General features: G+C 37.2%; 1 protein-coding gene across 1 annotated transcript in view; it reads right to left on the minus strand.

The window, feature by feature from the left end:
* Window positions 1-18201, minus strand: part of LOC107563274 (CUB and sushi domain-containing protein 2-like) — a 209651-nt gene that overhangs the window by 120461 nt on the left and 70989 nt on the right. The window contains exon 3 of the mRNA XM_016248094.1: window positions 12880-12992. Within this exon, the coding sequence (XP_016103580.1) occupies window positions 12880-12992 (113 nt within the window). The remainder of the gene's footprint in view (window positions 1-12879; window positions 12993-18201) is intronic.

Consider the following 18201-nt stretch of genomic DNA (forward strand, 5'->3'; position numbering starts at 1 on the left):
TATATATATATTTGTGTATATAACATCAAACCATATTTACAATAACTGGCCTTGTGTTTGGACATGTATAAATTACGATGCCATTCATGCGTTCTTCCTCACGGAGTAAAGAACACTACACCACAAAGGTGCACCAATAATTGAAAGAAGCAAATCTACTGCTAATCTTTAGAGTTCCCAAATGCATGCTGCGATTATGTTCTCATAGATGCTCATTTTTCTTGTGGAAGCTCATTTACCTTCCTGTTTCGGACCTCACACAAACACACACCACAGAAAGACACACCTGTAATGCCAAAAGGAAGCTTAGCAGTTGGTCTCATGTGAAAAGGGAACATTTAGAGGCTGGGAAAGGATCCAAAGCATAGCTAAGGTCTTATCTTTATGGTTTCATTTGGCAAACACTTTCATTTAAAGGTGTGTGTTTCGCTTTTCAATTACAGCCCTTTTCTTCATGCTTGACTGGGTTTTGATCTTCCTCACCCGAGCTGCTCATACACCTCTGTTAACAGTGAAGGGGTTTATGAAGGACCACTGAGCCTGTGATGCCTAGAACTTCATGATTAGAAGTGGTTCTGAATAGAGGCATATTTAAAGAAGCACTTTATCACAAAAATTCCACAATTCACTCACACTTGTGTGTTTCAAAACCTGTATGACTTTCTTTCTTTGGTAGACCACAAGAGGAGATACTTAACACAATGTCCAAACTGCTGTTTTCCATACAATAAAAGTGAGAAAAATTTTTATAATTGTCATAATTTTCTCACACGTATGTCATTCCAAACCTGTAAGACTAACTTTCATCTGTGGAATATATCATTTAAAAATCTGTTATTTTATGTAGCACAGAAGAACAAAAGTGATATAGGTTTGGAATAACATGAAGATGAGAAAATAATGATACAATTAAATTTTTTTGTGTGAACTATCCATTTCAGAATGATTTCTCATTTATTTTATACTGAATAAAGAAAGTCTTATGGGGTTGGAACAACATGAGGGCGAGTAAATGAGGGAATTATTCTGGATACTCCTTTAATGGGTCATTTTATAAAACACTGCATATAATTCCGAAAAAGTGTAATAAAGTGTCTGTAATTTGAATATCAACAGTGCAACAATTTAGGCAATGGAGCAAAGAAAAGAAAATAAAAGAACAGATGGGAAGAAATTCAACTCAACAGAAAGGGAGACGAAAGTTGTCTGCTTCATGTTTGCATTCATTAATTTTCAAAATGGAAATTGCAAGGAGAGAGACAGAAGATGTCCAAGCATTCAAACATTTCAAAGTGTTGCCATGGGGACCAAAAGTGAAGAGCCAAAATGTAGACTGTGTCATTATGTGCTTTGTTTATTTAGGTAGAGGCATTTTGGTACTTTGGATATCAGAGGACCGTGCACTTCAGAAGATACAGAACTCATCACAGGCCATCAAAATAGTTTTCCAGCTGATAATAACTTTTACTCATTGTTGATGGAAAGAAATAATTAAACATCCATTCTTACTTTTTACAGACAGACAGAAAGACAGAGAATGATAGACAGATAGACAGACAGATAGATATAGATAGAACGATAGATAGAACAACAGACAGACAGAATGATAGACAGAACAACAGATAGAACAATAGGCAGAATGACAGATAGACAGAATTATAGACAGAACGATAGACAGAATGACAGAACGATAAATAGAACAATAGAACGATAGATAGAATGATATAACGACAGAACGATAGATATATAGATAGATAGAACGATGGATAGACGGATAGATAGATAACTTTAATACAGATTAAATTTTATCACTTTAATTACATTTTTATGTAATGGATTTCTGAAGCCGCTCAGCCCACTTTGTGTCCTCAGACAGAGCACTACTGAGCCCCACAAACACAGTCAGTCACTTAGGGTTTATCTGGAAAGCATGCTTCTCTATGACCCTATGAGGATACATATCAGTAACAGAGATCCACAGGCAACATCAGAGTCATGCTCTCAGAAGACAACAGTCACTGTGAAACTCATGGGATACAGAATGTATTTACCCAACAACAGTAAAACCCACCTCAAGTCCATGCCATTTCATTTTAATATTTGGTAGATTCAAAATTAAATACGCATAAACTCATTTGTTATCTTGCTGTCAGTCATGCGGAACAAACCATTTGAATGAGAATAAACAAAAATATAAACAGCTCTGAGAGAGACAGAGCACATGAATTAGCTGAGCAGATGATGAAGAATGAGGAATAGGTGGAGAGTCTGCCTCCGTTCCATTACCAACGTTTCAGAGGCCTCTCAAAAATGACATCTGCTCACTGATTATTGGGGTAAAGGTTTTAATGACTGGCTCAGCGACAACAGCATGACACAGTCCCTGAGTGGGAGCGGATCAGTTTCTAAAGCCATTTGTTTGAGTTGAAGAGCACAAAAGGAGCGCTTAATTGTGTTTCTGTCACGCTTATGAAAAGCACACTCATCGTAGGGTACGTAAGCATGGGGCAAACACTGACAGTGACATCAGAATGCCTCAGTATCACGCCTACGCCTGTGAAGCTCATCACGCGCCCACTCACCAGTACTGCTTTTTGTGGAGCAAAATATACAAGAATGGTAACTACCTAAAAATAACATTTGTATTTTTCCACTTTGACACATGGGGACAGAGATACAGAAAGAGAAGGGAAGAAATGATGGGAAGACGACAGGGGATTCGGATCATTCAATGTGTCAGCATGCATGATTTTAACTACTAGGTCACTGCTCTGATTACAGGTTATGTGTCAACATGAACAGTCAATATTATATTTAAGCAATACTGCAGAGTCTGATGGTCGTTACTGCAAAATCAACCCCGGATCAGGTTTATTTCGCAATAATAATTAAGTTACTATATCATCCCACTTCAGATAGAGCGATAGAATGATAGACAGACAGAACAATAGACGGAACAACAGACAGGACCCAAGCATGATAGACAAATAGAAAAAGACAGAACAGCAGACAGAATGACTGACAGAACAACAAACTGAACCTATGACCGAGAGAGACTGATAGATGTACATAATGACAAACAGAACCCAAGAATGACAGAGACAGAAGGACAGATGAACAGAACCCAGAATGACAGAGAAAGAACAAATTATGGGCAAGAATGAGATACAGAACAGTAGACAGACAGAATGACAGACAAAACCTAAGAATGACAAAGACAGAACTATAGATTCACAGAACAACAGACAGAACCATACAAGGATAGACAGACAGAACAACAGGCAGAATGATAGACAGACAGAAGGTAACACTAAACACTAGGGATGTAACGATTCACTCAACTCACGATTCGATTCGATTCACGATTTTTTTTTTTACAAAATGAGATTTAAGACAAATTATAAATTAAATGTGTCCTTTTATTATTGCTTGGACAAAATGCTGCACATTTTTTTGTGAAATTGAAATATAACACTATAATAATATACTAATATAGCACTTGCATATTACTGCTCTTTTGTTGGTTTTGATTGCTTTTATTTTCCTCATTTGTAAGTTGCTTTGGATAAAAGTGTATGCTCAATAACAATTTAAATATAATGTAAATGTAAATAACAAAACTAAATTGAAATTTTAAAACAAAACTAAGGCTTTGTCTGTGCTTTTTCCATTTAAAATTAGAGATTAAAATGAATCATGATCCAAACAAAGATGCTGCATACATGCAACATGAGCAGTTTTTAATCTAAACTGGATTGTATAATTTCGAAATTTGAAGCAAAAACAGAATGGTTTGACTTCAGTTTTGTGAAACTATACATAAAAAATATCTGCATGAAACTCCTCTAACTTTATTAAAAGTATGTCATCTTCTGTCAAATTCTTTAAAAAAAAATTATTTAAAAGCTTTTAATTTTTTTTTATTAAAACGACAGAATAAGAACAAGTAGAATAAGAAATATAAGTTACCAATCAAATGAAATCAGTATTAACAAAATTAACTTGTAGAGGTGGCACAGAAGAACACAAAAGTGGGCTGGTGTACTTTCAGACATTTAATGAGGCTCAGACGTGGAATGAGTGCAATTAAATCCATAAATTCATGATGATATTAATGTTTTAAATATAAAATTTTGAATATAGAAATATTAAATTATTTAAATAACTGAAAAGATACTTTAAAACTGAAACTAAAACTGCCAGCAGGTGGCGGCAAGTCTTATATTTATCACTGAATCATTCATTCAATTGATTCGTTCGAACAGCTGATTCATTCAGGAATTAATCAAGTGGCTGTATTTATGAATGGGTAATCATGAATCACTGAATAACTAGATTCGTTCAGAAACGCACGTTCATTCATAAACGAAACACCGCTGTGTTTGAATGGAGATGAGCAGTGGCTGAGCTGTGTCTTTGTTTTAAACTATTTTCGACGACGAAATAGAGCAAAATCAGACAATAGTGTTATAGTCAGACAATGTAAGTAACTTAAAATTAACTTATTATCACTGTGAAAGCGTTGAAGCTCCCCTGAGCGATCACAATCACAAGTATGATGATGATCTGGTCAGTCGCACTGGTGCTCCTAAAAATGTCATAGTCGCACGCAGTAGTTTTCAGTCGCAAATGCAACTGAAATAGTCGCACTGTAGACCCCTAGATCTGAACTTTTCTAAAGACAGCAAGTTCCCCTCAGACATGGATTCATAAACTACTCCTAAATGAATCGCGATTTGTTTAGCATCTCAACCGATTTGAATCGTCACATATTTTAATCGATTAATCGTTACATCCCTACTAAACACCGAACGACAGACCAACCAACAGAATGACAGACAGATAGATGTGAAAAAGAGAAACTACTACAACGTTCAATTACTGATAGATGGACAGAGAGACAAACAGAACCTAAGAATGACAGAGACAGAACGACAGATGTAGGGCTGTCAAAATGACAGAAAAACTAAATTCGAACTTTTAACTTAAATATTATCAAAATTCGAATTATATTCAAATTTAAAATGCATAATTTCAGTTAGGGTGAAGAAAAGTTTTTGGCTTCTCTCCTGAGGCAACAAGAGGGCGCATCGAGCAAAATACTACTAATGCACGTTTCTGTGAAAAAAAAGTTCATAATGTTAAAAATAATGTTTTTAAACTAATTATAATTAAGTTGCTTAATCAAAACAGCATCATCAGGGCTCTAGACTCATTCTTCCCACTGGTCGCTCTTTTGCGACTAACTTTCTCAGTTGGTCGCACGAGCACATGATTTGGTTGCAATTTTTTTTTGTTTTATTTGCTACAACTTGGGATTAATCAATGCATGCTGATGAACTTTTATCATAGTTATATGGAAACGAAAGAGGTTAAAGTTCAACCTGTTCTTTTCATTAGTAGTAGGCTATTACTTGGGATTTGAATTTTGTGAACGGGAGTTCCTCTTTTGCTATGTTATAAGCCGCGGGCTTCGGATGCTTTCGCTTTTGAATTTGCGATCTTGTCAAGTTTTACAAGAAAAGATAATTGTCTGTTTTGCTTACATCTATACCTTTCACTTTTTAAGACTAAAACAAAATATGGATTCATTGTTATTCTTAATTAAGAAGCACAACAACAATAAAACAATAAGATACAATGACCAGCTTACAAAACGTTTATTAACAAAAATGAATAAGATAAGGCATGGCATACACCACATGCTGTATTATATACATACTAATAAATTACAGAACGTTTAGCAAACTGAGGAATCAAATAAAAAAGAAATAAAAGTAAGCCTCCACAGCATATCGTGAGGTAAACAGCAAAGATAACGCAAATGAAAACAAAGAGAAAAGTAAAACTAAACTTGCTGTCGGTGACAGTGTTTGCATGTTTTTTTTCCCCACAAGAATACCAACATATGTTCACCTTTGGTTTAAGAAGCAGTCTTTTACTTTACTTTAGCATGAAAACCATCCATTGTTTCCTCAATATGCGTGTCATTTTTGCTGCACACACCTTCGCGCTCCTGCTTATGTGGCGAGTATAAACCAGGCCTTACACTCGGAGTGCTGCACAGTTCAACGAGTAGTGCAGTTTCGTTTGCCATTTGATGTTTCACATATGCAACAGAAATGGCAGCACTTATGAGTTAAACAATGCGGTGGTCGCACCAGTGCGGCCGCTCACAAAATTTAGTCGCACAGGCAAAAAACATTTGGTCGCAGTCTGGAGCCCTGATCATGTATGTATGCATAGTTTAATAAAAAGGGCCAAAAGCCAATCACACAGAGTACATTTTTCATTTAAAAACACGAGATGCAGTGGGATGGGGAAAAAACCCACCATAAAGTCTCGATATATGTTTTTTCAAAGTTGAACTTGCATTAATTTTACATGGCTTTCTAAACATGCGGCTCTTTTGTGCAAGACGCGAGTGCAATGGTGATAGATGTCCGTCTAGAAAATGCACGAAATATGCGTTCTGTGTGAACGGCTTGGTTTCAGTTTTGACGTAAACAAGATCTTCTCCGCATTGATGTTGTCTTTTCCCGCAATATTTGTAGTTAACAACGCAGCGGCGCCATATCTAGTGGCTTCAACTGGATAGGCTAACAAAAACATTAAAATGCAATGACACATCGTCATCCCATCTCGTGTGCCACTGATAAGGCTGCCTCCTTAATGCACACCTAAAATTCGAATGCAACGTTATACAACATACAACATGTAGAATACAACACCTCTCTTCCCAGTCTTGCATGAACGGCTCGAATAGTTCCTGTATCAAATGAAGGGCCGCCTTCTGAAATACAAAATATTTGTGATATCACAAATCCCGGAAAATATGTGTTGTAGTCCAAACAAGTCGTTCGTTGTAGTTTTTGTAAAGTGATTCCTGTCAAATAAAATATCTCCTTTTGAATTGGACTTTGAGCTTTGTAACTTCGCAGATCTTTTTTATGCTAAAACAGCAACATTACAGACTAACTAAAGTTGAAAAAGTGAAAAAGCATAATAAGACCCCTTTAATAGTGTAGACCAGTGGTTCTCAACCTGTGGCCCGCAGGCCGCATGCGGCCCGTCATGAATACAAATGCGGCCCACCATGCTGAACACAATTTAAAAAATAACTTTCAGTTTTACAATTAATTTTAGTTTTTACATTAATTTTAAAATGTACTAAACAAATATAAGCTATGTTTTTGTTATGTAAAATAATTTTGTTTTTCATATATTATTTTTAGACATGAGCAGACTTGCTTATAACGTTACACATTTAACGAACACAAGCACGCACTTTAGCAAAATTAAATTCAAATAGTCATCAGCAGCCATTAGTTCATTAAAATTGAGCATCAGCATGGACAAATTTGTTTTTAAGGGAGAAAAACAAAATGTGGAAAATGCCAGCGAAGGAACACATACAAACAAGAATAGTCGCAGTATCAGCAGTGAAGGTAGGAGAGTGCTGGACTTTCTGTTTGCCCCACCACTCACTTGAAGATGTTCAGGCAAAAGGAAACACCTATACCACGCAGCAATCATCCTTAATTGCAGAAATGTGGCAAAACATCTCTGGAGAGAACCTCAGATTATTCAATTCGAAAGTGATTTCCATATTTGGATCAACATAGGCTACATTTGTGAACGCACATTTTCTGAAATGTCACGCGTTAAGTCACGCTTCCGTGCGCATCTTACAGACTGCAAGTTACAATCGCAACTTCATTGTGCTGTTACTCCTTTCGAGCCGAATTTCACAAAATGTGTCAGCTCCTGACAGCATCAGCTGTTTTATTAAAGGTGAGTAGAATTATTTTTTATTTACTGCAATGAATGTAATCGATTAGATATCATAATATTTAGGCTATAATATTATTAATCTGGTTGGTTTGTATCGGTGACGTAATATGTAAATGATATGCGTGTGGCCTGTGAGACTTGCACTTGGACCATAGTGCAGCCAGAACCCAGTGTGTGGACAGAACACTGAACGACAGACCGACCAATTAACGGACAGTCCGACCAACAGAACGACAGACAGATAGATGTGAAAAAAAAGAAACTAGTACACTGTTCAATTGCATAGTCCAGCAGTCACTATTTAGAAAAAATAAATAAAATTGTAATTTAATTTAAAACCAAGTGAGAGCAGGCAACAACTAGCAAACAGAAACACCAGGCTATGTACCTGAAACTTATGTTGTGCTCTTCATTGCCTAATATATTAAATAAGTGTGGGTTAATGTACCAAACTGCAGGTTTCTAGATAAGGAGAACATGTTTATCTGATTAATCGATACGATGATCAAAATCCCGCGCTCCCATCAGCTCCTATATATATTTAATCTCACACCGCTCACCACTCCACTTAAGAGAGCTACGGCGGTGCTACATGTGCTTTTAGATGACAACAAGGAGCGGCCAGAAACTAGTACACTGTTCAATTGCATAGTCCAGCAGTCACTATTTAGAAAAATTAAATAAAATTGTAATTTAATTTAAAACCAAGTGAGAGCAGGCAACAACTAGCAAACAGAAACACCAGGCTATGTACCTGAAACTTATGTTGTGCTCTTCATTGCCTAATATATTAAATAAGTGTGGGTTAATGTACCAAACTGCAGGTTTCTAGATAAGGAGAACATGTTTATCTGATTACTCGATACGATGATCAAAATCCCGCGCTCCCATCAGCTCCTATATATATTTAATCTCACACCGCTCACCACTCCACTTAAGAGAGCTACGGCGGTGCTACATGTGCTTTTAGATGACAACAAGGAGCGGCCACACTCTCTCTGAATCAGCAAAAATATCGATTAGAAAAGCAGGGGGTTTCTTTAACAAGTCCACTCCCGCCTGCAGAGGTGTGTGTGTGTGCGCGTTGGTGGGAAGAGTGCTGAAACGGCTCTTTCAACGTAAGCCCCTGTTAAACTCTCTCATGGAGGATATGATCTCAGTCCTGTCAGGAAGGTGAGGAGGAATCGAGCCTGAATTATGATTAGATATGGAGCTTGATGAGAAATTGAGAGTGCGTGCGCATCTGTGCGCAGGTGTATATCATTGTGAAATGTGTTTGTCTGTGTGTGTTCGCAGGATTTAAAGCGCAAGCCTGCTCCTTTACCATCTCCGGCAGCGAACACCGGTGAGTACATTCATCATAGTGATGCATTTCAGTTAAGTGGTCTATTCACAGTGACTTTCAGAATAATGCTATTAATTAGTGGTGTATCGTGCTAAACATTAAATTACATGGACTTGCTTGGCTGTGACCAAAACGAAAGAACGGTGCACTATATTCCTCCCAAAACACCTCTCTCAACACAAACCGCTGCTTACCTCTGCAATGTTCAGCTTTATTCCCAAGGAAGTTGTTATAATGGTCAATGTAAACTGCACTGCTGATTAGACATTCGCATTAGTGGCAATGCTGATTAAAAATGTTGCTGTTTAATCAAAAGATCTCAAGGAAAACTTCAGAATTATTCAAAGGTTGCTTGAATCATTGGTTTGTGACAGACTCATATGTAAAAGTCCAAACTTGTAAGAGATAGAAAAAAAAAGACCACAATTCTGGTTATGCTTCTTTTTCAGCAGTACATTTTATACCCTTTCATGTCTGTATTTTATCTTAACATTATTTCTCCTTTGTTCTCTCATATATTGTTTCAGTTAATCAGGTTAAAACACACCATTCATATTCCTGGAAGTCTTCAGTCGGATGTAGATCTTGATACAGAAATGCATAAAAACAAAGTATTATAGAGAAGCAATCAGACTCATGCTGAGATGAAATACTTGCACAGTTGTTTGAGTCCATTTCACATGTTAAAAGTTAATTTGTGATCATTTCCTTTGCTGGTGCTAAAAAAGCAACATCATGCATATCGCTTTTATGATTTTAAGATAAAACGAATCTCCATGAATTAATTCAAACTATGCACTTCAGTGAATCAGTTCAAAAATCACTCTGACTCAATGATTCACTGACATCACTCAAAAATATTCAAAGTCAGTCATACAAGTCACTAACTGCTTTTTTAAAATATTGTCGTATATAACTATAAACTGTTATATTCAGTCATATTAATAAAATTATCAAAAAAAATATTCATCCTTGCATTCATTCAATAAAGACAGTGGAAAACATGCATATTTTTGCATGAAACATTTTAAATATACTTGATAACATTAGATGCTTGGTTGAAATTATGTTACAGTGGGGAAAATAATCTAATTCAAAGTGAATACAGCATGAAAAACATAGGGATTTTTTTTCAATATTAATATGATATATAATGTCCATTAACAAAAATGTACATATAAACCTTTCTAGCCCACATATGAAACATATTAAATAAACCGCAAGTGGTTCATTCAGTTTTTTTACTCCTCTTTTTTTTTTATTTGGTGCCATCTATTCAGCCAGCTGTGATTAAGATTGTTTCTCTCTGTCATACAGACTTTCATTACGGAGCGAGATTGCTCTTGCTTTAGTTCAAGATGGGTTCTCGCCAGAAGCTAGCAGAGAAGAAAACGCAGGGCTTGTGAAACGGGTGGCTCCCTTAACGGGAGAGTGGCAGCTGCATTGGGGCTTGATTGAGAGCGTTAATTGATAGCACTGCTTATAATGCCCCTAATGTTTCACCATCACGCCAGGGGGCTTTTTTTCCGAGAGGATAAAGAGGAAGAATCCAGATGCAAAATGAAGACGCAGAGCCATCATTTATAACCATTATCCTTCCCTCTCAACTCCACCCCCTCAAAATGAGCGGAGAGCATGGCTGAAATTAGTGTTTTTAGTGTTTTTCATTTTTGGAGGAGGAGAATCTCAAACTTAGGCCCTAGTATACACTAAAACATAGACACACTGAGGTCACTAGATGCCTTGCTTTGAGGGAATGGTGCATCCATTGTAAAGTGCAACAACTAATGAGCTGTATGAGAATATATAATAAAACAGAACAAAAATACATCAAAGGGCTTGTTGTCCCAGGCAACTGATTTCATGTCTGTTGTATAACTTTCCCATCTATTTCTCAAATAGATTTACATTTGTGCAAATGTAACTGATTTACATTGTTGCATTTGGTAGATGCTTTTATCCAAATGGACTTATGGTGCATTTAAGCGACAAGAATGCCCTAATAAAATAATGTATAAAGTCAGATTAGTATTTTATATCCATTTCTTTATTTATCCATTAGTACTCATTAAACAATAAGCTGAATAATGGTCAGTTATCCCATCGTCATTGCAAAATAAATCCATCCAGAGATTTATTCTGGAATAATGACTGCCTGACTGTGCATTAATCTTTGCATAAAGCATGGATTTTTTTTTATAATGTTTGAAATAAATGAATAAATTAAAAAAATCGGCAAAATTAATAGCTTTAATAACTATTTAATAAATAAAAAGTTATTCATTGAATTGCAGAAGTAATATAAAGAAAAATAAATGGTCAGAAAAATCATACAAGCCAGACTCAAACTAGCTTGGGTTGTATAATATGACCACCAAGATTCAGAGCGCACACGCGCACACACACCTGATTTAAAATCAGCAGGGGATCAAATAAATATTTTCCCCACTGTACAGTGTAAAACTCTTCTTTACGATTCCATACTATACAGGGACAGAGTATCATTAGGATAAAATAAATTGTTGATTGGGTATGCTGATGTTCTTGATGAGCTTGGCTTCACATTTCTGTGAAGGACAGTCATAAAGGAAATCGCTATTCAGCCGTGGGCTATTGATAAGAGCTCTGGGCTTCTCATTATTCTGCTGTCTTTACTGAAAGTCAGACCAGGGGCATGTGCTACATACATCACCCTTTAATTCTGCTCCTGTACACCGTTTCAGCAGACCCGCAGAAGGTCATGTGACAAGAAGTGGCACATAATTATAGTGCCAGACTGAATTAGTCCGAAACGTATGGATGAGATAAGGTTTCTCCATAGTGGTGTAGGTCATCGCTCAGGGCTCTGGATGCTCCTGTCCTCTTCACCTGCTCCGGGAGCTTGTTATATTTTTTTGTTACAACATAAAGCAGTAGTTTGACGTTTTTTCCAACTGTTGCTTGCCAAATTGTACAATCAGTCACTGCAAAACTGTGACTCAATTTCAGACCCTGCCAGAACTTCGTAAATCTCATAATAAAAGCGAATGAATCGGTGAGCATATCACACCAAGCGATCCAAGAAATCCAAGATATTGTTTTTTCTAAATGTGAACTACTTGAACTAAATGCGCAGCCCCACTTTAGACATCATCTATAAACTAGAACTGTTTTATCCCATTTTGCATAACAAACACATTGAACAAACCAGGTCGGCAACCCACCATATTCAGCATAAGATAAAACTAATGAATGCAAAGAAACACTTCATATGAAAACATAAAACCTAATGCATATAGACCAAGTTCATGATCACCATCTGAATCAGACATTATTTTCCATTTATACTGTGCAGAACTAGATGAACCCAGAAGATTTGATTCACCTGCCATCAGTGCACAATCTCAATTAGATCATTAATCTAATTAGCGTAGATTCATTCTCCTTGCTGCTTCTCTGAAGCGAGCATTAATATTGCTGCTTTTTGGGTCATAAAGCACTCACATCAAAAGAAATATGACGAGAAGCCAGCACGGAACCAAGAGGAAATCTGTGCACAGATTCTCAGTCTTTAAATTGGCCGTGCATATTAATGCAATTAGCCTATAAAATGAGATAAAAGTCTACATTTACACCACGCATGCTAGTGTAAAGTCCACTTTACATAATTACAGGGTTTCCCAGAAATGAGAGTTTGAACATGTTCACGTTAGTGAACTGACTTGAGACAAAAAAATAAAAAATGAATTAATGACTCTTACCTTCGTACACGGCTTTGAAGCCCTGGCCACTTACGGCATAGTCTGACAGCAGCCATAGTGTGAGTCTGGGTCCTGTGCTGACTATAGGGGCGGGCAGTTGAAACCCCGTCAACCTAAAATGCAGAAAAGGAACAACGCTCACGTTAACCCAGAGTATTGTTATACAAACTGAACGCTGGAGCTTGGCAGCTTCAAATGTTTGAGTGCCAAACAGATTGCTAAATCTCAATTTCCAGTTTAACAGAAAATAAAAACCTTTAAAAGCTGTTTACTGTGGTGTAAAAGCAAACTAGGACAGCGCAGGTGATAAGTGAGGGAATTCTGTGCAGCATGGGCCACCAGAGACACCATGTCTCATGCACCAATCATAAGAATGGTAGCTAATAAACGCTTTACAGACCTATCAAAATCACAATCAATAGAGCAGCTAAAAATAACTTATTTCACAGGTCGGAGGTTACAGATGGAAGCTATCAACTCTGCTTTCAGCTGTAAGCAGGTCAATGACGTGACGCTATCTATTAATTGATTCAAAAACACACTTCACACATTCAGTGATTTGAATACTCCCCCTTCTTTGATGAGCATGTTTTCTATTTCTGTATTAAAATGTAATTTCATATTTTGGAGGAAAATGTCATGGTGACAAAACTGCCCTGATATCACAGTAAAGAAAAAAAAGCCTCTAACTGAAAAATAAAAAAATATTCTTAAGAAAAACTTTAAATTTAGACCTTAAGTATTAACCCTTGCATGGTGTTTGGGTCTGTGGGACCCGTTTTCAATTTATATCAAAAGAAAAATGATGCTATTAATTATTTTTTCAAACTCAGACTCATTGGCCTTGGCTCATTTTCTGTGAAGAACATTTATCAGAAAAAATGTTCAATGACCACTCACTGTAAAACCCCCTACACATTTATATTACATACAGGATGTTCCGGTCCATTGGACCCAGGGCTAATAAAAGAGTGGAAATTTTAGGTCCTGTGTACCTTCACTCTGTTCTCCTATTGTCTGGGCCTGCTATTAGTATGTGTATTTATGTGTGTGTGTGTGTATGTTTGTGTTTGTGTGTGTGTGTGTGTGTATGTGTGTGTGTGAGTGAGAGAGAGTCTGTAAGAGTGTGAGTGTAAGTGTGTTTTGTGTTTGTGCCCCTGCCATTCCCGCACAAGGTTGTAGCACTTAATTCATAAATGTGATGTAACAAAACTGCAGAGGGTCCACCAGAAACACGAACACTGGCTGAGTAACACAAATATGAACACCACACAAGGGTTAAAAAAGTACATAAATATAAAGTAAAAAGTATATATATTACATAATACTTCAGATATATATCACACATTTTACACATTTAAATATTTTATTTTCTCTACTAATAAATATTGATGATAAGATAGTCATAACTGTGCATCAAGTATGAGTGAGAGAGAGTCTGTAAGAGTGTGAGTGTAAGTGTGTTTTGTGTTTGTGCCCCTGCCATTCCCGCACAAGGTTGTAGCACTTTAATTCATAAATGTGATGTAACAAAACTGCAGAGGGTCCACCAGAAACACGAACACTGGCTGAGTAACACAAATATGAACACCACACAAGGGTTAAAAAAGTACATAAATATAAAGTAAAAAGTATATATATTACATAATACTTCAGATATATATCACACATTTTACACATTTAAATATTTTATTTTCTCTACTAATAAATATTGATGATAAGATAGTCATAACTGTGCATCAAGTTTTTTATATATATATATATATATATATAAGATTATATGAATGACAAGTTTAGTTCAGGTTTTAAAAAAAAACAATGCTAATGCCCCAAAAACAATGCTATTTATTAATATATTAATAAAATATAAAGGGTGTAAGAAAAATAGAATTCTGTTTACTTCATTGTTTACACCACATTAACAAAATAAATAAATAAATCACCTGAAACCAACATGAGTACAAAGAGAACTATACACTATATTTATAAAGAAAACATACAGGGTGCGTTCTCCGTCTTCTCTGTCTCCACGAATATCCATCTGAAACGCGTCACTAAAATGAACTGAAACTCAGTGAATACTCGGCACACAGACATGAGAGATACAGCTATAGAAAGCCTGGAGTGTTTTTAAATGAAGACATATCGAAAACAAATATTCTGTGATAAAGTAATCCATATGAAACCAACACAATGTTCAGTCTTTCCCGTCTAAACTCATAATCTCTAATGTGATCCCGGCCCGCACACGTGCCGCTCGCACCCTTCATATGTAAATATCCATGTGAGATGCGCACACATGTAAACGACAATGCCCATCGTAAATAAAGTGTGAGGATAGTCAAGTTCATCGCTGCTACTGTTCGTTTCTGGAAGAAGATGTGCTGACGGGAAGAAACCAGAATATACCTCAGAAGACAACACAGTGAGCGCGTTTACATGCACGTTCTTAAACCGATTATGCATAACAAACCGAAAACGCACGTGGTCATGTAAACGCGGTAATCCGTTTTCTTTCATTGGAGTAAGGTCATAAACGGTGTAAGCATAAACTGTTCGACACAGGTAGTTTTTTGCCTCTTACCCCGATTTTGCATGGCATGTAAACGCAATAACCCGCTTTCTGTCGGTTTATTGAAGTGTGCATGTGTGATACGTGACAGGAACGCATCGTTAGTGCAGATTTAAGCGCATCTAGACAGAGCAAAAGTTTTGCAGTAAAGAAAGAAGGAAATATATCATAAAAGCTTGTTCATGACTCAGAAAATGATTAAAGTGTTCTCATCTCGTGCAGCAGAAGTAGAAGCGGTTCAATCAAAACGCTGCTATATTAACTGCATGAGAGGATAATATGAGCTGTAAATTTCGCGCTGACATGTTGCAAGCTTTATTTAACGTCACAATTGACAAACATATGGAATAATCGGAGTCAGATACGCAAATGATTATATTTTGACGTCACTAAAGGGAAATAACCTGATTTATTAATAAAGTCATGTAAACGCAGCTTACTTGTGTTGTCAGGTTACTGATGTGCATGGAAACGGGGAAAACTGGTTATTTTAATAAGCTGATATTTGTGAGTTATCAGCTTACTGGTGTGCATGTAAACGTGCTCACTGAGAGGAATAAGCCAGAATTTACATCAGAAAAAGAACCAGATGCGACACGCCGCTTCATCCAGTGGAGGAGATCAATTTGTTGAGTAAGTAAGTTTATTTTTAGTAAAGATCAATGTAGATATTTTGTATATGTCCTACCATAAATATATCAAAACTTAATTTTTGATTAGTAATATGCATTGCTAAGGACTTCATTTGGACAGCTTTAAAGGCAATTTTCTCAATATTTAGATTTTTTTTGCACCCTCCAGATTTTCAAATAGTTGTATCTCGGCCAAATATTGTCCTATCCTAACAAACCATACATCAATGGAAAACGTATTTATTCAGCTTCCAGATGGTGTATTAATCTCAATTTCGAAAAAAGGGTCACATATGTAACTGAACCATACATCATAATACTGAAACACATGCTTGCATTTATAAACATGTTCATAACTTTCATTAAGGCAATGTATTGTTTTGATGCACTAATAACTGCAACAGAGTGGAGTAATCTGTAGCCTACTGTAAGAATGCATCCTGAGGGCTATTTTTTTTATTGGGTAGATTAGAGCAAAACGGAGCCTCCAGCTGCCAGGTGTGCTCAACAACTGCGCGAACGTGCTCGCATTTCCCCATAGCATCACTATGACCCATATAGTCCTCCAGGGTGTCAGCAGAGCAGGATGTTAAACTGTGTGATGCAGCTTTAGCTACAGGCATCGCTCTGAGCGTTCATTGTTCCAGGGCTCGCGTCAGTTTGCCTTTTTAGTCAGATCCCAGAGCTGTCATCTAATCTCCATCAGCTCAAACACACCGACCGGTCACAGGCTGCAACCTAAGCCATTTTACATAATCTTTGTTAGAAATACTAATTGAGCTGAACTGTAGGCAGGAAGTGGATGACTTAGACAATTATTTCTAAATACTACAAAAATCGCTTTATACCCAGAAAGCCATTGTTTAAAGTAAAAACACATTTTCGAATCCCAGCCTAATGTCCTCAGAAAGCGTGCTATCAAAACATTGCTCAGTGAGTTTGGGTGGTTAAAGGGGTCCTATTATGCTCTTTTACAAAGTCTTGATTTTGTTTTGGGGGTGGACTAGAACATGCTCTCATGCTTGGTGGTTCGAAAAACGCATTATTTTTCACATAATTTACATTATTAAAATACCTCTCTCCCCAGGCTGGCACAAACGGCTCAATTAGTTCCGGCTTTGATGAAGGTCCGCCTTCCGAAAAACAAAATGTGTTGTGATTGGTTAGCTTTCCCAGTGCGTTGTGATTGGTGAACAGCTTAGACGGTGTTTCAGTACTGCCACGCCCCTTGCTCCATTTGCAACCACTGTTTCCGGACATCATCCGCTTTCGGAAGCCCAAACAAAGAAGTTTGGGCATGGAGGTGAAAAAACAGCGTTTCAGGCAGTCGTGCACCGGACGAGAAGCGCAGTGTCGCGCCACATCTTTAAAATTCAAATACATTATTTTCTGAGTGTAGGCATACCGCGTTCGGCATCTGTCTGCGGTGCCCATCTATGTCGTGTTGTACTTGTAAGGATTGTTCTAGACCAGCGGTTCTCAATCCCAGTCCTCGCGTACCCCCGCTCTGCATGTTTTGCATGTCTCTCTTTGTTAACACACCTGATCCAGATCATCTCGTTAGACGTGAGCTCCGTGCATGAACGGTGTTCCGATTGACATGGTCCCTACACAGTGTCCATTGCTCCCTACTCCCTGAGCAGGGGAAATCCGTTGAAGTTTACTTCACTTCGGATTCGTCGTCTCGTCTCATGCGCTCACTCAATCGAGTGTTCTAATCACGACCTCGCCCCTCCCCAGCCCCCAACCATTCGAATTTCTGTAGGCGGGAATTATTTGTAATGATATTCTAATGAGCCGCTTTGTGACATCACAAAGCCCGGGAAACAAACGCTGTAGTCCAAACGAGCAGTTCGTTGTAGTGCAGGAGAATGTTTAGAAAACCTGATTTAAACAACTATTATTATTACTGTATGTAAACTAAATCATTATCAACTAAATTATTAGTTATTTTTATTCTTTATGCATTAAACAAGCGGAGCAGATATTACACACTTTATAATTAAAGGGGTCATACTAGGGCTGTCGTGATAACCGCAATATCGCACTATTAACAAGCAAACCGCAGAGGAATGCAAGAACCGCAGCAACCGCGATTTTTGCGTGTTTTTTTGTAAG

The sequence above is a fragment of the Sinocyclocheilus grahami genome, unplaced genomic scaffold, assembly GCF_001515645.1.
Source record: "Sinocyclocheilus grahami isolate Dianchi unplaced genomic scaffold, SAMN03320097.WGS_v1.1 scaffold865.1, whole genome shotgun sequence".
Classification (NCBI taxonomy): Eukaryota; Metazoa; Chordata; class Actinopteri; order Cypriniformes; family Cyprinidae; genus Sinocyclocheilus; species Sinocyclocheilus grahami.